The sequence below is a fragment of the Dermochelys coriacea genome, chromosome 6, assembly GCF_009764565.3.
Source record: "Dermochelys coriacea isolate rDerCor1 chromosome 6, rDerCor1.pri.v4, whole genome shotgun sequence".
Lineage (NCBI taxonomy): Eukaryota > Metazoa > Chordata > Testudines > Dermochelyidae > Dermochelys > Dermochelys coriacea.
The window spans coordinates 55,795,034-55,821,960 of record NC_050073.1 but is presented as its reverse complement, the minus strand read 5'-3'; the positions used below and the strand labels follow the sequence as shown (position 1 = coordinate 55,821,960).

Here is a 26,927-nt window from a genome sequence, read left to right as displayed (position 1 = left end):
TTCTTTATGGTGAAGTCTTCAGAAGCAGGTCTCTGCAGGCCAGGAATCTTCCAAAGTGACTCAGTGAGGTGGTCTGTCAAAGACTGACTAGAACCAATGGAATGCAAACTATCCACATTTCCTTTGAAAGAAAGCTAGAAAGTATTTCAGCGAGAGAAACAGCCTGATAGGAAAAGCAAAGGGAGAAACGTACCAGCTACTGGCTTTAAAAATGCTCCCCATATCAAAATTCCAGTGAAGGCACACAGTATGGGGAAGATGCCTGAAACTAAGTAATAAGTAGTAAGTAATGCAAAATGTCATAACATGTAAATGACTGGTGTTCCATTAGGCAAGAGAGGCTCAGACCCCACAACCTTTATAGAGAATTTCCTGTCTAAAGTATTAATGCAAAACAAAAAGAAAAGACCCACTTTGTGTTGAAAATGTTACCACTCTCCTAGTTAGACAGAAGAATGGCAAACACAAACAGAAAGAACTATGATAATAGGCTTTGCCATTGCTAGGGATGGAAAATATATCAATTTGAATACAAGACATTTTGAAGATTTAAATGCAGACAATTATTCTGAGAAAGGTCAAGGACCTGAGAGTGGTTCACATTGGAAAGAGTTCTCCTTGAACTTTTGAGAAGTTCTGTCATCCCCTGCTCGTCTTATCTGTTGTATACCATAAGAACTGTATCTAATTAGCTGCCATTATTACTAGATGTCAGGTTCCATCACCAGTTAACAATGCATGCATATGGGCAGGAAATGGTGCTGTACATGACATTCATTCATTCTGATGATCTCTTTTATCCCCCTTTTTTCTCCTAATTTTTTTTTAAGACTGATGCAAGCAGATTTCCGCTATTCAGAATTCCCTTACACAACAAGATTTGCTTTACTGAGAGGCTTATTTATAACATTTGCCTTCAGCGGCTTTTATATATCTTGTTGCTGTAACTATCAGCAAAATTTCCATGTACATTGTTATTTTAACAATTCACTAAATTTAAAACAATAGCCTCTTCCCCCCAAAAAGAGCTGACTTGACAGAGAAGACAGTCTATGCATCTCTTCATAAGGAATTTAAATACACAATCAAAGGCTTGGCTGTGACCTAAACTCTGGTCATGTACCTCCAGGGCCCTTTGAGTATCTTCTTCTATCTCCCATAAAGATCAACAAGGAACTATAATACCGTGGCAGCTTTGAATGGTTTACCTGTAATGCAAGATGATCAACAAAAATAGGATATCCAGTATAGTCATCCAACATAGTCAGGCAGATCAAGCCCAGAACAGGAGATCTCTCATCTAATCTGAGTTTGTTAGCTTCACTAGAGAAAAACCGTGTGGTGAAAGCCTGTGTGGTAACCTGAGACAAGATCTAAAGGGTGATTTAATCTCTGATCCTAAAAAGTGACCTAATCTCTGATCCTACAAGTGAAAGTAAAAGGTTTACCTCCCACTGAGATGGACCAGGATGCCTAAAAGCAATTGCTGTTGGAGCATACGAATTTAAATTCAGGGTAGACTAGTTGCAAAATAAACTAGCCCAATGGACAAGAGCAAGACAGCAGCTAAGGTGTCAGAAACCAAGTCTTCAAAAGAAAATCTTCTGCAGCAGGACTCATACGACATCAGGAAATTCTATTCTACTAGGAGGATGAATTTCTAGCTCTCTCCCCCACAAGACTGGTTCATCATCTCCTGAGACTTATGTCATTTTCCAACTGAATTCCATAGTCCCAAAAGATGGCCCATGTTTTTAACATCCTTAATATCCCAATGGGAACTGAAAACCTAGGACCTACTCTCTTGAACAAAGTAAAAAAAAAGCCATTGAGTAATGAAGGGAGAAAGCACATATCTTCAGTAGAATTCCTTTGGCAGATCCAAACAAGGAACTGGTCAGAGATGCCAATTTATTTGGCTGATGAGCTCTGGAATCTCACTCAATACAAAGGATCTATAACATGTCTGAGGGAAGGATGCATATAACCTGGTTGAAAATAAAGATGTTTATTTCTTCAATCAGTTCAACCCATTTTTCACAGGTCTGGACAATGCATCCTTGGTCTTATATGGAAACATGGAAGGACCAAGAAACTTCGGTTGAAGATGCCAGCTCTGCTAAAGCCAACTACAAGCCATTTCATATGTTTAAATCAATTCATCTATTATGAAAATCTAAACATCCAGGCAAGCTGGTTAAGATGCAAATTGTGCCAACTGGGAGATTGATAACTCACCCTAGAGCTCAACACTGTCAGCATTCACTGATGTCTCCTGACATTAATCTGCTTTCTTCACCTAAACTTCTATGACATTACAATCTGTTATGCTGGCTCAAAGCTCTGGAAGGCCATGGAGCTGCACAAGTGTCACTGAAGGCAGAATTTGTCCAATAAAACCTTTAGTATTATTGACAGTGTATGATCATTTAAGAACCTCGCCTGACTTCCAGATGGGCCTACAGGGCTCTCTTTTATTGTAAACTAAACACAACTGAGATAAAGTCTGAGACAAATGTGAAACCCTACAATGCCACATTTACAGTCACCTATTAGAGTAGAACTGCACTTTAAGAAAACATGGCTTTGGTGACAAGGTAAAACCTGTCACCTAGAGGCTATTCTACAAGGGACATGTAGACAGCTTTTTAGACTGACTTTTTAAAAAAATCCAGATTCTTGTCCAGTTGCTTCATTCCTTCTTGCATCAAGTACCCTGAAAAGACAGGTGGCAAACATTGGGGCTATCAGGAGCACAGTTAGAAGCTAACCTGTTCTCAGTCTTTAAACAATTAGCAGAGCACTCATGGCTGCTTTTTTGACAGGAACAGTTTCAATAATAAAATATTAAAATAAAAATATCAACTTTTAAGACTTCTGTAGCACTACATCTTTTAAGTCATGTTGCAGACATGGATTGACTGATCCTTATGACACTCCTGTGTGCAAGATAAAGTATTAGTTTCAGCCAGGAAATGACAACCAGCTGTTCTGTCAATGCTGCTTCTTCATTCTCAACAAGAATCCCAGGCAAAGAGCTTCCACCTTTTTGAGTTCCCAGCTTTCCAGCTGAATTGAAAAGAAAAAAAACTATCTTCCTTTTGTTCTTTCTGCAGAGGAAATAAGAATCCAATGTAACTTGGAGGCATTCAAGTCCCTAAAGTTTAATCATAGAAATAAGATCACCTTTTATTTCCCAGGGGGATTTCCAAGTAAACTGAAAGCCTTCAGTTACGTTATTGTTCCTTGGATCAACTCTTGAATCAAGGATGCATACTAGGTCAGAGGTCAAGGATTCAGCATCCCTTAGGTGGGACTCAATCCAAACTGTGGCCACTATATGGGTGGGGTGCTGAGTCTGAACCAGTTTAGTCATATGAGTATCTGGTATTCTCTCCACCTTGTACAGGTCACTGCAGACTGGATGTTGTAGCCTCATCAGACACTGCCTTTGGGTGATAAATCCTCTCTACAATGATACTATAAAAACTGGCTTCCCTTTGTCAAGCTATACATAGTGGTGCTCAGAACCCAGTCTATCAGTCCCCATTATTAGAGATGATGAGCAGAAAAAGGAATTTTTCCATTTGATGATCAGGTTTCTTACCCAAAGATGCAATAATCTGGACCCTTCCTAAATCTTGTTTGTTGACCAAGTGAAGATCTTTTTCAGCTAGTATAAACAGAGATTAGAATATATCTGATAGGTTTCTTAATTACTGTCTTTTTATTTCCCCTCCCCCGTTAAAGAAAAGTGTGACTGGAGAAATTTCCAATAGCCAGCCTTGTAAGAGCTGTTTAGGTAGTCAGGCAGTCTGCCTGCCATGATGTGGAAGAAACGCCCATCAGTCCAGATTACTGAAATTGAAGAGCTGAAACCTAAAATGTACTTGTAAAAATCTAAGGATTTTGCTGTTCACGATTAGCAGATCCCTGGACCCTATTTCTATTGGCATACACACCCCAGATAACTTTCTCCCAGTTATAGTAAAGAATGACAGGTATTTTTTGTTTTATTTAGTCCCTATTGTGATTGCTATTTCCAAGGTCCTGTAGACCCCAGAATCATGTGGCCATCTCTCTCAGGTCATTTTATGACTCCCCAAAAGTGTCAGCCATGGAACACTCACAGGATTTTTTCGTTAAGCGTCAATGCTATTTGGAAAAGGTTTAAAATTAAAACTTCTCAAAAAACAAATTGCCCTGGGAAATATTCCTCCACGAGTGAAAGAAGAGCAGGTATGATTGGTCCTTGTGATCCTTGTGAATGAAGCACATTACTGCAGCAATGAAGGCAAGTGTGTTAAAATGGGGAGGATGCAAGCAGAACTTAATGCTAGGGGAAAATCCCTCCTCCTGTATTCCACATGCACATCAATACACACCAATGGAAGCAATAAAATTTTCTTCCTTTAGACTCCTTGTGTCAAACTCCCTTGTCCCTTTTCCTGCAGGGCTTGGTACCCTTGGCATGAGCTGGGGTACTGGCAGTTTCACTGTTGGCTTCGGTTCTGCCCTCATGACTAAACCAGGGTCCTTGCAAACCGGAGTGGCTGCTCCATCTGTTGGACTTCGTTTTCTTTTTTCTGGTTCTTTAAGAAAAAGGAGAACAAGAAGAGAAGCAGAAAAAAAGTATAAGACCAGGGAAAGAAGAGAGTGGGCGGAGGGCAGAAATAGGAAGGGGAATAGGGAGAAAGGATGGGGCAGATGATGTTAATAAAGCCTAATGCCTAAGGCAGCATCAATGCAAAACAGTCACTTCTCAGATTTAGAGACTCAAATGGATTTCACCATCAGCAGCACTGTGAAGAGCAGGGACTGAGATAAGTCCACGAGCAGCCAGAATTGTTTTGTATTTTTATGGTCAAATCATTGGCTCCTTCAGTTTGATGTCAGGGACCATCCCAGCTCCTACCAGGTTGGTGAACCCAGAGGAATTTCAAAATCTGTGAAGGCCCCTTCTGTCAATGGCGTAACAACATGCACAAGTGCTAACAGACTGGCACCTAGACATCCCATATCCAGCATTGTCCTCACAGGTCACTATGGTTTGCAGATGGTCTGACACTACTGAAACAGCAGGAGAGAAGACTACAGCACTGATGATGGGATACCTACTCCCAGGCTGATCTATCCACATTAGATGCTTACAAATTTTTTCTTTTCCTCTGACACATTAACTGTGAGGTCTCTTCCCATAGAACTGTTCTGAGTGGTGAGACATCAGCCTGATCAACCCAGAATACCATCTCTGGAGCACCATCAAGTTTCTCTTACTGTGAAGAACTCTCACAATAACGGATGTAAGAGAAATAAATAACATTAAGGGAAATCGGTTTGCCATTTTGGACTCTGTGTTGGAGTTGGCAAATACAAATCTGGGGCAAGGTACTGACAATGTCACTCAATCAGCAGGAGGAAATGCTGAAAGAGCTGCAGCTGACTACCTGCGAGTTCATAAATTCAAACATTTTAAGTACAGAAGGGACCATTATGATCTTTTAGTCTAACCTGCATAAAATAGGACATGGGATTTCACCAAGTAATTCCTGCATCAGCCCAATAAATGGTGATTGAATCAGAACAAACTGGAGAATGTGTACAGCTTCACTTAAATTAAAATACTATGCTGTTCAGTGAATTAAATATTGAAATTAACAATCAGAACAGCAGCCCAGGTGGTTTTAGATATTTGATGCAGTTTATTTTACATTGTCCTCATATTTTCCAATTTCAATATGCTTCAGGTTTTTGTATTGACAACATATAACTGCATCATATAAGTTGTCTGAGGCAAAACTGGAGGTTGTGTAGGGGGAAGTCAAGGCTTTTGACACCTAGCCAGCCATGGGATATAGTTAGAAATTATGGAACAAACAAATTAGCTGGATGTTTCTGATACTCCCTATTTCCCTTCTGTCGAATAAGAATCCAGTCAGAACACAATTAATCTTCCAACATTTTGCTGTGACCAGAGAGGTGAACTAAAAGCAGTACTGAGCAACTCACTTTGAAGTGAGAGATTGGCTTCCAACACATCAGACAGAGGAAAAAGCAATTAGCTAAATGTTTTCCAAGGTAAGTCAGGGTCCCAGAGCAGCTAATTGGGTAATGGATGTGATCTGATGTGATCTGTGGTCTTCTAGCAACTTAACTGTAAGCATCAGAGACAGAAGCTGTGTTTTGCTCTTTCCTCTTTTGTGTGTCTTTATCTTATTTTATCTTAAAACACATCAGACTTTAGCAACAGAACTTGAGAACTAAGAGATACCACCTAAAGTGGACTCTGTCCCCTCTGTGGACACTTAATACCATGTGAGATTACTGTCAAGTAAGGGTTTTCCCTTTAAAAGTCTCTACACAAAGAAAGAGCAAAAATAAGGGAAACTGCTAAAAGGGAGGTTTAATCTTTTAAGTTTTCAATGTTTTAACTTTTTTATATTTTATGTGCATTTAACAAATGTTTTAAAGATTTTTCTTCTGTGTTTGGTGATGGTACCAACAATGAAATCAAGTCCCCGGAAAAAGAATACCCAAATCCAAATTGCTGACGTTAATTTGGTGGTTAAAAAAAAGAAAAAAAAAAAAAAAAAAACAACCAGCAGCAGAAGGATAATTTAAAAACCAACATAAAAAAACCATATCAGATTTCAGACACAGGGTGATGTCAAATGTGAGGTTGTTCCTCTACTTCAATTTCGTCAGCTGTACCACCACCAACAGAACAACATTAAGCACAGTCACCTTTTTATCAAATACAAATTCCCTTTGTGCTTTCTCAGGGCCTAAATGAGACTTGGACTTTGATGGGAGCAAATTGTTAAGATTGAATTTGGACTAGATCAAAACAATGCTGGTGAGATGAGGGAGAAAGGCTCATCTAGAAAAATGGAAGCAGACTGTACCTGGCCTTTCACTTGGTGGTAAGTGCTACTTTTTCCCGTAGGGTGCATAGCCACAGGGAACTGAAGGATCATTCACTGCTCCTGAATCTACAGATAGTGCTGGTTTATAGTGATTTTTCCCCATCTGTCCGGGCATTTGTCACAGCTACACTTTGTCACAGTTATGCAGGTCCCCTCCCCTCCAAGCTGGGATTAATAAACTTTATTTGGGTCAGCTTCTGGAAGTTTCCGCAGGCACGGAACATAGTTGCCTATCTTGTGAGTGGGGTGAGTCCATGTAAACACATTACACTGTGCTCTGCACATAGTACTAGCTACTTACTCAGTTCCAGATGTAATTCAAGGTGTTCATTAGAGCAGTGGTTCTCAAACTTTTGTACTGGTGACTCCTTTCAAATAGCAAGCCCGAGTGCGACCCCCCCCATACATTAAAAACACTTTTTTTATATATTTAATACCATTATAAATACTGGATGTAAAGCAGGGTTTGGGGGTGAGGCTGACTGCTCGCAACTCCCCATGTAATAACCTTGCGACTCCTTGAGGGGTCCCAACCCCCAGTTTGAGAACCCCTGCATTCTAAAACCTGGTATGATCTGAGACCTAGTTAGAGACACTACCTCTTATTTCCAGTCATTCAAGCTGTGGTCCAATGAGGGGTGTCTGCCTGGAATTCAACTCTCTGAGGATGTGGATAGGGCATTCTTAGATGAAGGTTCTCACTTTTGGAACTCACACTTTATGTTTGTCTCTCAGAGCCCCAGTCTTTAGATCAGGTTGCACAACTTGTGTGTTCAGTCAAGCATTGGAGATTATTTTGATTTGGCCAGTTAGATGTATTAGGCAAGAAAGTGTTGTTTCAAGCACAGTATGTTTTTAGTAATTATGGTACAGCACCTATGCACCTTAAGGGTGCTATAAAAAGACATTCACGATTCACAGAAGCACACAAAAGCTAACTCTAGAACCGTGACCCTGCGCACTACACACTGACATGTTACCTTTGTTATAATAGTGAGTGTGCGCTATCTCCAGTAGGCCAAAGACACTGGCCATGCCTCCCAAGCCAGCGTTTGCATACGACTGCTCCAGACTTGATACAGTGCATTTCAGTAAGTCCAGCATCCCTTTGTAAACCTTGCGGTTGATTTCCTGCAATGAGAACCTGGGCAGTAAGGATGCTTCACACATGAGAAATTCATCCCAGCACGCACACGCACACACACACTCCAGCAGGGGTTTGCAGATCAATAACCCATTGAGCAGAAACCGTTTTCTACTATCAGGGTTTAGGAGCAATCTAAGATATTGCCTCAGAACACCTTCAACTAATCAAAACTGGGCATGAACTAGTCAGAGTAATGTGAGGGAATGGAACACTGACCACGTCCTGGATGGCATCCTGCCGAGCATCCTCCTCCGACTGGATGGTGCGGTTCAGTTTGCTTAGTACAAAGACGCGGAGCTGTTCGCTCTCCAACAGACGCCGGACTCTCTTCATGTTCAGCCAGCCAACACCCTGCCCATCAAGAACGTTGTGCACAACCTCCTTCAGGAATTGTTGGTTCTCACTGCAGGATGGAGAGACGGGAGTAACAGGCAGAAAGCAGTTAGACCTAGGTACATGGGATCTGTAGGCATATGGGGTGACCTGGACTAGACAACTGCACAAACGCGTTCCATGTAAAAACTAAGCTTACAAATGGTGGATCTAAACCTGGTTCAACATACTGCTAACCTAACTACATTCAGCCTAATCTATGTACTATAGTAACTGTCCTCACTGAACTGCTCAAAGCAATTTGTCTACTGCTAGCTATTCTGCTGCAGGATCTAACATACACCCCTAATGCAGTCTGACTACACTACTGTAGTATCTAACCTAATCCAACTGCATTTAAACAGGAGTAACAAAGGGAACAAGAAGAGTCCAGTAGATCTGTCAATGCTTTTCAATTCTCAGGACTGAGACAAATGGTCTATAAAAGGGGACTCGTTCCTTAATTTAGCACTTAATTCAGGAATCAGAAACCACTAGGAGCCCATTCTGAAAGAGATGAGGCCTCTGAGAGCTCTCAAAAATATACAGATTTGAACATAGACTAAGGCCATCAATACCTTCAAACTTCCTGTGTGAAAGCATCTTCTGAAAGTCTCAAACTTCAAGGTTTATACACTTCCCAAAGGCAACTAGCACAGAAATATAGTTTTGTATTCAATAGCTAATCTGATACAGACTTTTTCCACAGGGAGTCTGGAACTGCCCTACCATCCATATGTATGCAGAAAAGTCAGGACAAGTATTTTTACCTGGAATTGCTGGTTCGCCCCTGAGGTGATGGAGATTCCCTCTTCACTGTTGGGCTGTGCTTAATAACTGAAGACTTCTGATCCACCAGGGCCCTTCTGTTCCCTGTATGGGAGAGGAGACAGGATGAGAGAACAGTCATCAAAAAGTCAATCCATACCCATGGCAGCAAGAGATATTAAAGTCAGCTAATGCTCTGGTTAAATTACAGATAATAGATTTCAGACAAAATGGAAACTCAGAAAAGCACAGCAGATACTGTATTCTAACATCACACATGGGCAGAAAACAGTAATGGGAACAATGCAGAAAGAGAAAAGATGGTAATGAAAGCTGGAGGTGAAGGGCAAGAGAAGCTTGGCTACTCTGCATGCAGTTCCACCACAAGAACCATCTTTGAATTAGACACAGTATGTGTAAAAGCTCAATGCATTAAGGGGTGACTAGTACAGATCATGTGATACTGGTTACCCAGTGAGAAAGTTAGCCCAAAAGGCAGGCACAGAGGATGCTGGGAGTTGTTACATCATGCACAGCTCATGCTGTAGGGAACCCACCTTCATTGTTTACAGAGCCAGCTTCAGTAATAATCTCCATTATAGTATTTAACCCAAATACTGGGACACAAAATATACAATTAGTAGTGTACTACAAAATCTCCACCATCTCCAACCAAAAGTCTAAGTTAGTAACCAGCTTCCTCCCAACCCTCCCTCAAAATCAAACCCAAGTGACACTACAGTAGGAAGGGTTCTAAAGAGAGCATTGGGCCAGCCAAATTTATGGAACAGATTGGCCAAATTTGAGGGCCAATGTACAGCACCTTCCATTTCACCGGCACTATCAAAAACATCCGCCCAATTGAGAAAATGAAGAGATGTGCATGAAACAAAAACGAAAGAAAGGGGTGGAAAGAGCTCATGGAGCAGTGATGAAATGGAAGTTACAGAGGAACAATCCCAGCATCATCTCCCCTTAGAGTTAAACACACACTCAGGAAGTGCAAGAGTTATTCAGCAATTTAAAACTACACAACAAACAGAAAAAAAAACATTTAAAACAATCACATGCGCAAGGGAAACTTCATCCAGGCCAGCATTTACACACACACACACACACACACACACACACACACACACACACACACACACACGCATCTATACATGCGCAAATGGACCGAACTACAGGCTAGAGAAAGCCCTTCCTTATGTTTCAACACTCACACCAAAGGGCCTGTTGGGCATGTCTATAAAGCCCCCAACAGCGAGCCTCTTAGCCCAGGTTAATAGACTTGGTTACCAAGGCTCGCACTAGTGCTCTAAAAAATAGCTGTGTAGACAGAGCTTCAAAGTTGCTGCTCAGGCTGGGGCTCAAGCTCTAAAGGCCTAGGCATGGGAGTGGGCTTCAGAGCTCGAGCCCCAGCCCGAGCAGCACCTTCAAAGTGTTGTCTACGCAGCTGTTTTTAAAAGTCTTTGATCTGGACTGGGAGGCTTGCTGCTGTGGGCTGTGCAGACATACCCGTAGAGTTATAGCTGTCAAGAAACGAAGGGAACAAATTGCAGGAGATGAGAGGCAAAGTATGAACATGGTATGGTAAAACCCATCACTGTTTTTTTCCAATGTGTGGAATCAATAACAAGTTTAACTAAGACAACATTCTTGTACACTGCCCACCCCAGCCATGCTTCCTACCCTTCACAATTGCATGTGGGAATACAGCCAATGGGTAGAATGTGGATTCCCAGAAAGTAATTGTGCAAAATCTCCCCTACATTTCCACCAGCCCAGCCCTACCCCTCCTCATTTTACACCAAGAGCAGGATTGCTCAGTTCACAAACAAAAATGGAAGTTAACACACAAAACCCAACTTTTAGCCTTTGTTACTACAAGATCAAAGGTCAGCAAAATGTTATACCAACCTTCATTCAAATCCCTTCCCACTTCCAGATTAAAGTAATCTTTACCGATGAAAATGATGAGGGGAAAAATAAAATCAACAAATTAAAATAAAACAATAAATTCTAATGATATAGAAGAACTTAAAAAGCAAACAAATCCTTTGCCCAGCTCAGCAACTGAAAGGTTTCAATGCAAAAAAATAATGAGAAGGCTTGATCCCCCTTCTACTATCAATAACTACCTCCAGGGTTAGCCATCCTAGGGCAATTCCCTAGTGTAATAATTTCTCCAGTCTCCAGTCCATATTGTCTTAATGCATTGCAAGGGAGAAGGAAGTACTCTGCTTACAGCTGTATCCAGGAGCTTAAGATCAAATCTTCACTCCTGAATGAGAGCTACTGTGCTAATATTTTGCCTCTCTTTAGGAGATTTTTTATCTGAAAACTGAAAAAACACTTTACAAACATTATTTAAGCCCCATAATCTCCATTTTACAAATGGGGAAACTTGGACAGTGCTAAAGTGACTTGCCCAAATCTATATAGCAAGTTAGTGTAGAGGAGGAGTAGAACCCAGAAGTCCTGATTCCCAGAGTCCCCTACGCTAACTACTAAAGCACATGAATATAGCATACGCAAGGAAACCTCTCCATCCCACAAAACACCCCAAGTGATGGGAAGAAGTCCTAATGAGAAAAATCAAAGAACTATCCAAGATGAACACGGATCCAAATCCCCAGAATGTCTTGCATCCCCAACATGCCGTTTTGAAGGTGAATCCTTGGACTGCTCGGTAGCCAGAAGCATTGCAAAGGCAATAGCAGGCAAGGGGAGGAAGCGGTTACCTTTCAGGCTGGGGAAGGGAGTGTTCTTGTCTCTCCCAGCTTTGGTTGGTAGGGCTAAGTTGGACAAACTGAAACTTGTGCTGTGGTTCCTGTACAGGCTGCCTACAACAGAAGGTGAAACAATCAAATGTCTCTAGTGCTCAACATACACTCTCCCCTCACTCTTCCTGCAATTCATGCTTTTATTTAGATCTCAGTAGTTCTACATCCCCACTATTGGATTAACCCTCTATATTCCCTTGTGTCCCAAACTTGCTCCCACTTACAGTTTAACCTTTTCCTGCTAAAAGTCAGATATTTTTTAAGTCTGTAAAAATCCTATTTTTTTATACTATGCTCATAAGTCATGGTATCCGAGCACCTTGCTGTTGCTGCAAATCACTTTGGTATAGTGATATCCTACTTTCTACCCTAGGTTTAGAGACACCAGATTGTGTCTTCAATGCTTCCAAACTTGATTTTCTACCTTGAGTAATTTACTTGGTACCGCTTGAGAGAACAGAATTCCAAAATGATCATAAAAACATGCAATCCTGAGATGGGGACTATGAGCAGGGCCTCATGTACTCTGTGACTCTAGAATCTGCTATGGAATCCATTCTTGTCACAGAATTGTGTTCCAGAATCTGAGCTTTCCATTTTTTAAAAAATTGTGTTTCTAGCACTTATAGGTAGTAAAAAAACTAAACCAAAAAATCCTTGAAAACATGACTGAGTGTAACCAACGCACTGCCATCTGTCCCATTCTGCAGAGAGTCTGAAACAACCCCATTCATATGAGCAGAGCAGTTAACGGCCCTGAAAAGATGATCATCTAAAGATCAACAGTTCACTATTTTATTCTATTTAAAGTCTTAGAGGAAAGATCCTCTCATGGATTGGTTAAAAGATAGGAAACAAAAGGTAGGAATAAACAGTCAGTTTTCAGAATGGAGAGAGGTCAGTAGTGGAGTCCCCCAGAGGTCTGTACTGGGATGAGTGCTATGGATCTGGAAAAAGTGGTAAGCAGGGAGGTGACAAAATTTGGAGATGATACAAAACTATTCAAGATAGTTAAGTCCAAAGCAGACTGCGAAGAGCTACAAAGGGATCTCACAAAACTGGGTGACTGAGGAACAAAATGGCAGATGAAATTCAATGTTGATAAATGAAAAGTAATGCAAATTGGAACACAACTCCCACACTACATACAAAATGATGGGGTCTAAATTAGCTGCTACCACTCAAGAGAGAGATCTTGGAGTCATTGTGAATAGTTCTCTGAAAACATCCACTTAACGTGCAGCAGCAATCAAAAAAGCTAACAGAATATTGGGAATCATTAAGAAAGGGATTAATAATAGACTGAAAATATCATAGTGCCTCTCTATAAATCCATGGTACGCCCACACCTTGAATACTACATGCAGATGTGGTCACCCCATCTCAAAGATATATATTGGAATTGGAAAAGGTTCAGAAAGGGCAACAAAAATGATAACGGGTATGAAACAGCTTCCGTAAGAGGAAAGATTAATAAGATTGATATTTTTCAGCTTGGAAAAGAGATGACTAAAGGGGGATATGATAGAAGTCTATAAAATCATGACAGGTGTGGAGAAAGTAAATAAGAAGTGTTATTTACTTCTTCTCATAACACAAGAACTAGGGGTCACCAAATGAATAGGCAGCAGGTTTTAAACAAACAAAAGAAAGCATTTCTTCACACAACACACAATCAACATGTGGAACTCTTTGCCAGAAGACGTTCTGAAGTCCAAGACTATAACAAGGTCCAAAAAAGAACTAGATAAGTTCATAGAGGATAGGCCCATCAATGGCTATCAGACTGGATGGGCAGGGATGGAGTCCCTTGCCTCTGTTTGCCAGAAGCTGGGAATGGGCAACAGGGGATGGATCACTTGATGATTACCTGTGCTGTTCATTCTCTCTGGGGTACCTGGCACTGGCCACTGCTGGAAGACAGGATACTGGGCTAGATGGACCTTTGGTCTGACCCAGTATGGATGTTCTTATGCTGCACCAATCACCGTGGTATCAGAACACATAGCTATTTAAGTGTTAATCATTTTAGCAGAAATATCAAGGTAATGTGTTTATCCCACTATTCCAAACTACCTCCTATGATCCTCTAAGTGTCAAAAGCCCCAACTACCCTCTTGCTCTGCTTCTACTTCACCCCTGAAAACTTACAGTATTCAGTTACATGTCAAGAGAAAAATCTGCAAGATATTAAAAATTGTATGTGTTGGGGCAGGGTAAAGAAATTGAACTTAGTATTGAAATAAACAACACGGTGGGGAACTGCATTGAATAACTGTTTCAATACAGAAAATAAATTATCTAAATATCTCAATTTTTAAAATTTAAATGAAGCTGCCTCATAATTTCCAGTCTGCTACACCAGAGCACCGAAGAATCCAAGGCCCTTTCTACAGAATGTAGGCCCATATTACTGCAGAGTATGTAGGGCACTGTAAGGATAACAGTCCTGTGACTCCAAGAATGACCTCTGGCAGAGCTGGTGAGAGATTGACAGCTAAGCTGCCATCTTGGGGAAGTTTCAAATTGCTCTCTCCCCTCCCCTCCCCACTTCCATTCCTCTCCACAAACACTAAGGTAGAATCATTAAAACCAGTTTAGAGGAGGCAATGGTACATACTGGCAAAAGACATAAGGCCCCCAAAACCTTCACTGCTGTTGTTGGAGATGGTGGAATTTGGGGAGCTGCCCCGTGAGTCCGAATCCGCATCAGAATCATTGGCCAGCTTTAAACTGTTAGGACGTAGTAGCTTCTGAGACCTGGAAAAAAAAAAAAGTTCAGCTGTTATTCACACCCTAGTACAGACTCCAGCTGCCATTAAATCCAACAGCAGGGATCTCCCACACTCATACAGCCTCTAGGACCCATTCCACAGCAGTATGACCAAACTGGGGTTAAATAGAGGAAACATGAGGCACAAGTATATCCATGTTTATGTTTCTATTACGTGCCAGGAGGGCACATCATAATGTCTCTGTGCTAAGAACCCTGAGCATTTTTTTTTTTTAAATAAGGTCACCCATCACTATGGTATCTGAGCGCAATGCCTCTTGATTCAGTGAGGCAAGTGTTCATATCCCAAACGCCACTGGAGATTTCCAAGTTCCTGCAACCAATATCTAAGGATGACATCCTAGAACACTTTCAGGAAAATGTCAATAATTGTGTCAGCCCCCCAGATTTAAACGTAAGTCTGCAGTTAGGGTCTGTGCCCAGCCAGGAGGGGCTGCAGCTGCTCAGTAGCAACTGGAGAGACTATCAGGACATGTCTGGGATGTAGGAGATTCCTGTGGAAAAGAATGCTAAACACCGAAGTACTGGAACTAACAAATTTAACCTCACCAAGCCTTTACTGACAAGCAAGTGATGGGGGAGCCTTACCGATTCCCAGTCAGATCCTGGTTGAATCTAGGGGTGTAGCTCTCCTCCTCTTCCTCATCCTCTTCTTCAGTAGGAAACCCATACTGTGGTTCAAAGTATGGATTATCATACTCTCGTTTCTTCACCATTCCCTCCACAGAGCTCATGCTGTCAGCTGGGCTTTCACTCTCACGACGTTCCAGATTCATCTTGGGGAAGTTTGGTTGCAGCGGCAAGGAGGGAAGGTGGTTTGAAAACCCAGCAATCATCTTCTCCTCCATCTCCGCTGAATCTGCTGACTCCTGTGGACCAACCAGTTCATCAGTTTATCAATGCACACTCCCATAGAACTATAGGATAGAGCAGGGGTGGCCAACCTGTGGTTCCAGAGCCACATGTGGCTCTCTTCAGAAGTTAATGTGTGTCTCCTTGTATAGGCACTGACTCCAGGGCTGGAGCTACAGGCACCAACTTTCCAATGTGCTGGGGGGTGCTCACTGCTCAACCCCTGGCTCTGCCACAGGCCTTGCCCCCACTCCACCCCTTCAGCCCCCTCCCCTGAGCCTGCCATGCCTTCACTCCTCCCCCCGCCCCCTCCAGAGACTCCTGCACGCCATGAAACTGCTGATCAGGAGGTGCTGATCAGCGGGGCTGCCAGTGGGCGGGAGGCGCTGGGAGCAAGATGGGGGAGCTGATGGGGGGCTGCTGACATATTACTGTGGCTCTTTGGCAATGTACATTGATAAATTCTGGCTCCTTCTCAGGCTGGCCGCCCCTGGGATAGAGGAGAAAAACCTTCTCAGGCCAGGCATTCTGAGGGAGTCTGCATGCCATTCCCACTACCAACTCCTCTAACCTGGGCTTTAAGATCTGCAGTAATGGTGCCTCGATCGCCTTTCTGGGGCTTTATTCCGCTGCCCAACAAATCTTATCGTTAAACATTCCCTTCGTTTTAGGCTAATTGCTCTATATCCCACTATCGCGTGGTAATGGGGATAACTTCCTGCTCTTGTTTTCTCCACTCCCCTGGCAAGTTTGCTCTTTTTCATTTTCATCAGACTATGCAAAAGCAGCTCCTCCCTCAGTCTCTCCCAGGATCTTTGTCATCATTATGTTTTCTCTCCATGGGCAGAGTTGTACCTGCTATTTTGGGGTGGCTGCTCCAGGTCTACAGAAAGCAGCAAAGTTGCTTCCTTAGTTTTATACTCTATTTGCCCAGCGATCCAACTGATTATTAAAGTTTCCTATCGCCCCTTGATGTCTGAGACTCACTGTTTTCCAGAGATCCTCCCAGTTTGTGTCCATGCTCCCCATCCTTGAGAGCATCATTTATACTAACTCATCTCTGAACCTATAGCCATCACCATCCCAGCATCTCCAGCTCACTGCTAAGCCTGCTTCTGTTCCGTGTGTTTGCCACTTCTCCCACTTAGTGTTCCCCACAAATCTGATCAGATTTAAATTTACAAAATCTTCTAGACCCCTGTGGTATCCCCACTCACTACAGCCTTAAATGCCAACCCCCTTTGAGAGATTTTTATCTAGCTGGTATTTGACCAGCAAATACAAGAATATGAGTTACCGATATGGATGAGTCATTAAATTACTACCACTTACAAGTATAAAATAGTATGAACCTTATCATGGGAGTAGTTTATTCAAAACATGTGTATATAGTGTGATTCTATATTGGATGTCTGACTGAAACACATACATACCTTCTTCACTGTCTACCCTCTACCTACTGGCTCCATAATTTTGCCATACCAGCTCTCCCATTCCCCAAACCAACCCCACACAGTGCCAGAGGGAACTTACTCTCTCAGCTATAAGGCTTGGTGCCTCATTCCTGACCACGGGCTGATAGGGATGGGAAATACAGGACTTGTACTGAAAGGAAACATTTCTGGAGAACATAATTCTGCAAGCAAACTCAGCTTTGTCTATGAAGAGGGTGGAAAAATTCATCTACCCAAGTCCATTTAGCAGGAGTCACCCTCATCCCAATGCCATTTGCCTAGACTCCTCCCGGTCCTAGCACCCTGTGTCTGAGCTTGTGAGTGCAATAGTCCTAGTACACACATGATTCACCCCATGGATGACAGTGCTGGGGCTGCTACTGGCTGTAGTGCTGGAACTTGAGCGAGGCTGGTTGTTGTCCTGGGAGCTCTCACTGTCCAGAGCCTGCGCATCCAGATCCCCTGAATATTCCTGGAAGTCATCAAACTCCACCTCACTGGCATCACCCAGGGCTGCATGTGTCAGAGGATCAACATCTGCAAACACACCACCAGGCATTAGAGACTCCTCACTACTCCAGCCTCTTGCCTAACGCACAGTAAAAAGCTCCCATCTCATTAATGAACAAAAACTGCTCAGTGTCTTATTGTCCAACATGGGAAATGAGTTAGGGTTTCAATAATAGTTTCTTAAGGAAGAAAAACTACTATCCCAACAGAAACTCTTGTTGGCAGCCTCATCAGAAGCCATGGACAATTCTCTCTTTGCTCTCTACTAAAAATGATTCTTTCTGGTCAGAGCTAATGATCACTGATTGGGTACCGTGAGGTAGGGGGAAGCTTGCACTACTGGTGCCCATGCTGTACATCTTCTGTGGATAGAGCACTTTAGTTTCTTGGGTTGTTAAACTAGCTCCTGTCACCAATATTACGTTCAGTTCATTCCTCTCTCCTAAAGATCTTTTGGAGAGTGATGCTTACAGAAAGGAGAAAGTTTCTTCCTCTGACTGCCCCAGGCTGCAGCAGAATAGGCTGAGAGTCTCTCTTCTACATAAGAGCAGACCATAATCTACCTGCCTCTCACTCTGAATGAAAGACTCAGAAGAGGCAACTTTCTCAAAGTGCAGGTGAATGGGGATGGAAGATCCATACAGGCCCAATGAAAGTGCAGCTTAGGAAGTTAATTACTCACTTGGGGTATCGCCATTAATGTTACATTTCATCATCTCGCTGACAAAGTCACCAAGGGAGGAGTAGGAAGAACTTGAGTCATCATAATCCACGCTGTCGCTACCACTAGGATGAGAGAGAGAGAGATGAGAGGCAGCCAAACAGCAACACAGGAACTGGATGCTACAAGGTATGGATCATCAGCACTGCTTTATGGCCTTTCCAAGCCTCGTGCTGCACTGATCCCTCTGAAAGGGTCATAGCAGCTTGGCTGGCCACAAGCCGGAGGTGAAGGCAAATTTTTGAGAGAGCACACTGAGACACTTCGCATCTCAGAGTAGAACCCTGGAACCCCCATATTCACCACTGTTATAGAATTATAATATGCGTTGTACAAAGTATGCCTTGTAAGGTATCATTTTAAAATTCTTGATCTATTGAACATTAATTTCCTGTTGGATTGTATGTGCTATCATTATATGTGAAGTTATGAAGCATTGCTATATGTATTACTGAAATATATAGTGAGGTTGGGAGATGCCCACAGCCAACCTTTCAATTGCAACAAAAGAGCTGCCAGATGTGCTGATGGCTCTTTAAAGGGAATCCACTCTCCCAATGGCCATCCCAGAGACTTCTCAGAGAGAGCACGTATGCAATGGAGACTGCTTGACCAATGGGGACTGCCTGATCTCCATGTCACAGCAAAGAACTTTCCAGCAAGCTGGAAGAAAATATAAAAGAAGGGAAGTGACATCATCACTTGGCCTCTCTCCCCCCATGCTCCCAACTCAACATCTGGAAGAACATCTGGGAAGACAAAAACTGAACTGGGGAAGGTGATCTGAGCCTGTGTAATGAGGAACTGTAAGCTGCTTGTGCCATCTGTCATGGTAAGATACTGCTTGATTCAAATCCTGCATAATTTGTAGAATTTAGATTGCAAATTTATTTTTATTTCTTAAGTAACTAACTTTGATCTCTAAGCTTGCTACTTATAATCACTTTAAAATCCCTATCTTTCTGTAGTTAATAAATCTGTTTTATATTTTTCCTAAAACAGTGTGTTTTGGTTGACGTGCTTGGGACATCCCAGCTCAATTTACAAAGGCTAGTGTTTGTCCATTCCACATTAAGAGAGCAGCAAACTACCTAACGAACTTGCACTGCCTAACGGGGCCTTGATCAGTGAAGACAGTACAGTTTTGGGGTGTAGAGATGGAGGGAATTGGCTGGAGCCTCTCTATTGATGGTTCATGAGTGGCTAGGAGATCACTCAGTGTAACTCAATTGTATGTGTCCCTGCCTGTGGATTCTGTGCAAGTGCAGTATGTATCAGAGGTTCTTAGCTTGACATCAGCATCACCGTGTGAGAGACAACCGAGGTTGGTGGGTTTGGGGTCTCAGCAGTCCCACAGTCCAGGATGCACCCCTGGGACCCCTTCACAAGCACATTTAACAATTCTGGGATAGGTGAAGAGAAGATGTGAAGAGCAACTCACTGGCCCTCATCAAAGTGGAGTGAACTGAGCACTTGTAGCCATGGAGGAGTGTTTGAGCTTTCAGGAGAGAGGAGGGGAAAAGCATGAGGGAATCAGAAAGCACAAAGCCCTTCCTTGCTAGGCTACTAACAGACCACTCCCGTTAATGTGCTTGTTGCTGCACAGAACACAGAGAACAGACAAGATCCTGCTCTGAAGAGTTTGCAAGCTGAGAGACAAACAAAAAACAACAGAGCAGAGACACAGCTTTGGGGACTGGGATAGAATCGCCACTCAGAAGGGCTGCAGCTATTTATGTTTTACTAAATTCATGAATAGTTCTTCCTAAGCTGTAGATTAACATTGAGAGGCTTCATGTAGCTCTGTGTTTTGAGGAGGGATTTGAAAGAAAGGGGGGATACTTGTTGCAATAAGGGAGGAAGGACAATCCATGAGCAAAGGGCAGCAGGGAAGAAAGCAAAGAGAGGAGCATGGCAAAAGGGAGTATAGAAATGCAAGTGGACTAAAGGGAGTAGGACAAATCAGAGGCAAAGGCAGAGTGATGTTAAAAAAAATGCTTGAAGGTGAAGATGAAGAGTTTATGAAAGCCAATGAAGGGAATCGGAGGCAGCTGTGACACACTCAGAGCAGTGAAGAAGAAAAATTACTTTAGCAGCAGTGCATTTTATAGACTGAAGAAACAAGGTGGGAGTCTTTGAAGTCAGAGAAACAGGTTGCAACGGCAAAGCAAGAGATGACCAGAACATTTACAATGACCTTTAGTTAGCAACTGAATAGTGTCATGTTCCCCACCAACCTGTCATCTGTAGGTTCAGAATCCGTTTCCTTCTCTACGGGGACACTCAATGCCTCAGCCAGCTGTGAATTGCTATCATAGACACGGTAGTGGATTGGTTGAAGCTGGTGAGCATACCATTTTGGTTTGTCACCAATCAGGGCTGGGTCGAACATGTCTGCAAAAAAAAAAAAAAACAAAAAAACAAAAAAACAAACAGGAAAAAGGAGAATTAAATCAACTTAGTTATTTGTATTATGGCAACACAGAGAGGCCCTGATTAAATGAGGATTCATTGTGCTAGGCACTATAAAACCACATAGGAACAGAGAGTCCCTGTCCTGAGGAGCTTACAGAATGCAGACAGACAAGACACAAATAGGTGAAACAAACAACAGAGGGAGGGTAACAACAACAATAATTCAACAGAAACCCACAACCAACTTGGACAAGGAGGTTTCAGTTCAAGACTCATTTCACGGACCCTTACTGGAAAAGAAGGTCCCTTCCACAGCAAGAATAGGCTCCATTGCTGGAACAGTGTGTTGACTAGCCAACTTCTTTCCCAGTAGCGTCTTCATATTAGAAGCTTCTGAATTAGACAGGCTGAGGGGAAAGGCAGGACCAGGACTTACTGTTGTGGATCCTTTGAAAAGCATAGTTAGTTGGGTTGAGAGACCACTCTCCGAAGTATTCCACTGCTTGTGTCCTAGACAGCTTGTCTGCGAAAGCTGTCTGCTTTGGCCTAGACGCAAGAAAAGAATTGGCCTGAAAGGCAACCACAGGCCGGGGGAAGAGGCGAAGGGTGCGGGTGTGCATCTGGAACCCCTGCAAAACGTTTGGTGAGTTGAAGAATCTCACCATAGCAACCCTAAGAAGAAAATAGATGGTAATATGTCAGATGCAGACATGGAACCTCAAAGGGGGGGGGGGGAGAAAACACAGGGCCTTTAAATATGTTACACAACAGGCAACATTTCCATCCAGGAGTGTTTTCCAAAGGGAAGGGTGATACAAGATAGGAATGGGAAGTGTGACTCCCACTGGGAAAAGGGGTTTTCTCAAGAAACTGCTTTGGTTTAATTTTCCTTTCCCTCACAGCAGGTGCTTTGTAAACCCAACTCACACAAGGCTTGTCAGCCCAACCAATTACCTCTGGCAAAGAAGCCCTTTCATTGATCATCCCTTATACCAGCCAGTAGAGTTGCTAATAAGAAGACAGGTTTCTGGGGATTACATTTCTTACAGTGAATATGACTGGTGGGAAGCCCGACTATTCTCCTTTCACTACAACCTGTAGTTTTCTCTCCTTTAGCCAGTTCCTTACCCACCTTACAGTTCTTGAACTAATCCCCACCTCTCCAATCACTAATAATTTCCCATGTGGCACCATGTCAAATGCTTTACTGAAGTCCAGATGGGTTAGATCTACTGCATTTCTCTTATCTAAAAAATCAGTTATCTAAACAAAAGAAAGATATCAGATTAGTCTGACATGATCTACCTTTGGTAAACCCATGCTGCAATTGATCCTATTTCCATGCCTTTAATTATTCTTTCCATCCAATTTTGTTCTAAAGCATTGCATATTATTGAGGTCAGATTAATGGGTCTGAAGTTGCCTTGATCACTTTATTTCATTTTCTTAAATATAGATAGGATGTTTGCTATTCTGCTGCCATATCATACCACCCCCATCTCATAGATTTATTAAAAATCCTTGCTACCAGACTAGCAATTTTATGTTCCTTCAATGTTCTGGGAGTGAGACTATCCAGTCCCCTCATCTTGAGCCCTTTGAGTTTTGCTTCCCCTTTGGACATGGTAATTTCCATTTCTATACATTCATTCTCATTAGCCATCCTGTCTTTGCTGCCATGTTCTGCATCATCATCAGTGAGCCCCGACACAAACTTCATGGTAACCACTGCCTTAACATGTTATTTGAAGATAATTTTTTTTATAGCTAACATTCAGTGTTTATCTGAATGACAGAGATACAGACTGGCTTACAACATGGCAGGCACCCTCAGCAAGCCCTGCACTTCCTTCTCAAGTGTGAACCCTATGGAGATTCAGTATGTAGGTGCCTGGTCAGCCTCACCTGGTGGCCACATCCACAGAGTCCACATCATTGCCATAGATTAGGGGGTTGAATTCCGTGGAAGGGGTGGACTGTAGGCCATTCTGAGGTCTTCCCATGAGCAGTGGGATCTCCTGTCCCTCATGGAACTTCTCTAGGTTAAGAATGGGCTGGGTATTCAGACTCATGCTGGCCAAGGCCTGAGAAGCAACAGGTCACATGCACAGTCAGCAAGAAACTATTATTCAGGCAAGAATATAAAGAGTAGAGCTGACTTGACCCCTAAGCAATCACAGCCCTTGTGCCAGGTTCTAGTGCACTCCAGAAATATGTCTACACCATTCTCTGCCCCCACTCAGCCAAGAAAGAAATCCCTGTGTTGGGTTCCTGACCCTGCATTTGCTGGATTGCCCGATCAACCTCCTCACGATGACACAGTCCTGGGAACAGCACACAGTGTCAGATTTCTGAATGGTTGACAAAAGTAAAAACAGATGTTTCCAATAGTCCAAAACCTGCCAGGTTCAGGGCATGCAGCATTCTGGATCCAGCAGCTTGTTGGAGATTTATTCCTATCTCCAGTAGTCAGAAATACATTCCTTGGACCCAATCAGCATCTTGGCTGTTAGCCATAATCCCAGGACATAAACCTGCAATTCTCAGTTTCTCACCTGGGTGAACTCTGTGCCTTTCTATAGAAATAGCATTATCCCAAGCCCTGATAGCATCATCTTGAAAGTGCACTTGAAGTAGCAAAGATCTAACTTCCTAGTCTTACAATCAGATTGGTCCCAAATCTCCCCCATTTCTCCTCCTCTTCCTTGAGTCTCCTCCTCTAGCCTCCCTTTCAAAAGTCAATAAGTAAAGCACAGAAGAAGAATAAAAATCATGGAAAGTTGAGGGGAAAAGAGTAAAATAAAGAACCTTGTTGTCAGGCGTGAGCAGCTGTTGCTGAGTGATTGCAGTCATGCTAGCCAGACACTGGAGGCAAGATGGAAGATCACATGACAACATCAGTGGCCAACCAGAGCCAAGACGAACACATTACCACAGACAGATGGAGAAAAAAAAACCCATTACTACCAAATATCACAGATGAGAAAGGAAATAAAAGGGAACACAAATCAGTGCAATTCCTGAAAGAAGCCAGCATGCTCCATCATTCCTCATCTGCTCCCCACTAGACCCTCCTTCCTCCCAGAAAGTGGTAACATTCCAGTCCCATGGTTGTGAACAGAGATTTTTCCAATGAGACTTAAAAATCCAAGGTCCTTGCTGTTCTGCATGGATATTAATGACCAGATGGCATTCTATGTAAGGGTTAGGTGTTAACCTAAGTGTCACTGGCCAAAGTTTTTCCTTTCCACATTGCTGTGCACCAGCGGGTAGTCAGCCTTCTCCCTCTCCCGGCAGTGGTGAGGTATGTTCTGAGCTTAGTTGATTGCTTTGGAATCCTTGGACAGAAGTTGCCAAAGGAATATCACTTTTTGTTCTACTAATGTTCAGTCTCTCCCCAGTGTTTGGGAGTTTTGCTGAACAGCCCTTAAACTGTAGGGAAAAACAGGTTTTGAGGTAGCAAGTGTAGTTTCCACTGCAGGATCATTTTCTGGTGAAAGCAGCAGGGCATCTGAGATCCTACAAAAGGTTATACAAATTGCTCTATAGAGGCAGAAATAGCAGCCCTCACCAACACACTTTACCTTTAGGTAGTGCATGCAGCGTACAGAAGGAGAAATACAGAAATAAAGAGATAAAATCTGCTTGACAGGATCAGCCAACCCTGTCCCAAGCTGATTAATGGCTTAACGGGACCTGAGAGGCGGCACTGGGACCTCATTTATGGAAAGAGGGAAAAGATTATTAGAGAGAGAGAGAGAGAGAGAGAGAGAGAGAGAGAGAGAGAGAGGTCAAGTCCAGGGAGAGGCCTGGTGCATTTACGCGGGTGAAAACAAGATGTGGGGTACTAACTAGACCACAAACTGCAGCAAGAGATAGAGACTGGCTGCAAACCCCTAAAGCATATCTCAAAGGGTCCCTCTATACTGGCCAAGTATACTCACTGAAGCTGTAAAGTTCCCAGGGATTTCTCTTTTGCCCCACCCACTCACTACTTCAGGGGTCAGCAACCTTTCAGAAGTGGTGTGCCAAGTCTTCATTTATTCTCTCTAATTTAAGGTTTTGCATGCCAGTAATAATAATCCATGCGATCCATGCTGAGCTGCGACCCTCTTGGCCTGTCTGCACCCCTCACTGCCCCAGGCTGGGGCCAGAGGGCCACAGCTGGGGGCGACTGCAGAGCCCCGGGCCAGCGGCTGGGACCCCAGGTCGGCAGCAGAGCCCCCTGGACCGGTGACCATCACCGACAGTGGACTGAGCGGGGCCCATGGCCAGTACCCCAGGCCAGCAGCAGAGCCCTCCGGACTGGGACCCGGGGCCGGCAGCATGTTGAGCGGGGCCTGGCAGACAGAACCCCAGGCCAGCAGCGGAGCCCTCCGGACCAGTGGCCAGGACCTGGGCCCGGCAGTGGGCTGGTGGCCAGAACCCCAGCTGGCAGCAGGCCAGCGACCAATACCCCAGGCCAGCAATGGAGCCTCTGGGACCAGTGGCTGGGACCTGGAGCCAGCAGCAGGCTGAGCGGGGCCGGAGGCCGGAACCCCGGCTGGCAGGGGGCCGGGGACTGGTACCCCAGGCTGGCAGCGGAGCCTCCGGGACCAGTGGTCAGGACCTGGGCAGTGAGAGTGCCACTGAAAATCAGCTCGCGTGCTGCCTTTGGCATGCTTGCCACAGGTTGTCTACCCCTGCACTACTCTAAAGGAGAGAAGAAGTGAGCTGTTTCTGAAAACTCTGTCTATGGCTACTGCAAAGAAAAACCAGCAGGGCACAATTTTGGAGCCCAGGTCAACTGACTCGGGCTTGGGTTGCAAGGCTAAAAACAACAGTGTAGATCAGGGGTCGGCAACCTTTCAGAAGTGGTGCACCGAGTCTTCATTTATTCACTTTAATTTAAGGTTTCACGTGCCACTAATACATTTTAACGTTTTTAGAAGGTCTCTCGCTACAAGTCTATATATTATATAACTAAACTATTGTCGTATGTAAAGTAAACAAGGTTTTCAAAATGTTTAAGAAGCTCCATTTAAAATTAAATTAAAATGCTGACCTTACGCCGCCAGCCTGCTCAGCCCGCTGCCAGACTGGGGCTCCGTGCACCTCGGCTGGCAGCCAGAACCCCAGACCGGCAGCGGGCTGAGTGGGACCAGCGGCGGGGACTCCAGACTGGCAGTGGGCTGAGCGGCTCAGCCCGCTGCAGGGCTGGGGTTCAGTCCGCCACCTCCTGCCAGCCAGGGTTCCAGCTACCGGCCCCGCTCAGGCCACTGCCGGTCTGGGAACCCGGCCCTGCCCACATAGAGTGGGTACCTATCTTCTCCCTGGTTCTAGTCCATTCTCTTCCTCTCTCTCTCTGCACTGAACTGAGGGTGGGAGTGCACTGAATACAGGACTGGGGGTGAAGGAGCAGGCTGGGGGTTGAGGTGCAGGGTCTGGCCAGGAGCTAGAATGAGGGAGGGGGCTCAGGGTTGGGGAAAGAGGTTTGGATGGGGAGTGCTTACCTGGGCAGCTCCCATTTGGTACGAGGAGTGTAGGTGGGAATGTGGGAGGGTGCAGGAGCTCCTGTTTGGTGCTCAGGGGGGGGAGTGGGAATGTGAGGGGGTGCAAGTGTCAGGGCACGGGGGTGCGGGAGGCTGGATATGTGTGGTGGGTACTGGAGTCAGGGCTGGAGTCGTGGGGGGGTGCAGGGGTCAGGGCAAGGGTCAGGGAAGAGGGCTGGGGGTGTGGGCTGGGGTTGCGGGGTGCTCCCAGCCCCCTGCCCAGAGCGGCTCATGGCAGGGGGCTGCAGGGGATATGCCCCGATTCCACTCCCCTTCCCCAAGGCCCTGTCCCCACCTCTTCTCCTCCTCCTTCCTGGAGCAGCGAGCATGCTGCAGCTCCGCTTCTCCCCCTCCAATGCAAGGGCCATCAGCTCATTGGTGGCAGGGAGAGGAGGAGGGGCAGGAACGCAGCACACTGGGGGAAGAGGCGGGGGAGGGGGAAGCTTGCCTGCCCGCAGTAGCAGCCGGCACTACCAAGCTTCTTCATCCTGCCTGGGGGGCGGAGAAGAGTGGGCCGGGGCAGGCAGGATTTTTAATGGCACGTTGCTGCCTGCTGGGGTCTGGGCCTGGGTTCGGCAGTGGGCTGACTGTGGCCAGCGGGTGGGACCTGGCAGGCAGCAGCATGCCATTAAAAATCGGCTCACGTGCCGT

General features: G+C 44.3%; 1 protein-coding gene across 50 annotated transcripts in view; it reads right to left on the bottom strand.

The window, feature by feature from the left end:
* Positions 1-26,927, bottom strand: part of MADD (MAP kinase activating death domain) — a 130,848-nt gene that overhangs the window by 67,184 nt on the left and 36,737 nt on the right. For 12 of the 50 annotated variants that reach the window (XM_038407640.2, XM_038407638.2, XM_038407641.2 and 9 more), the window contains 14 exons: positions 23,554-23,610; positions 22,651-22,829; positions 21,182-21,417; positions 20,568-20,724; positions 18,292-18,395; positions 17,443-17,636; positions 15,382-15,662; positions 14,620-14,759; positions 11,958-12,059; positions 11,134-11,172; positions 9,216-9,318; positions 8,290-8,476; positions 7,907-8,057; positions 4,386-4,592 (listed from right to left, as the gene is read on the bottom strand). In XM_038407640.2, the coding sequence (XP_038263568.1) occupies positions 4,386-4,592; positions 7,907-8,057; positions 8,290-8,476; positions 9,216-9,318; positions 11,134-11,172; positions 11,958-12,059; positions 14,620-14,759; positions 15,382-15,662; positions 17,443-17,636; positions 18,292-18,395; positions 20,568-20,724; positions 21,182-21,417; positions 22,651-22,829; positions 23,554-23,610 (2,137 nt within the window). The remainder of the gene's footprint in view (positions 1-4,385; positions 4,593-7,906; positions 8,058-8,289; positions 8,477-9,215; positions 9,319-11,133; positions 11,173-11,957; positions 12,060-14,619; positions 14,760-15,381; positions 15,663-17,442; positions 17,637-18,291; positions 18,396-20,567; positions 20,725-21,181; positions 21,418-22,650; positions 22,830-23,553; positions 23,611-26,927) is intronic. The other 38 variants (XM_038407642.2, XM_038407649.2, XM_038407666.2 and 35 more) reach the window with 11 other exon arrangements.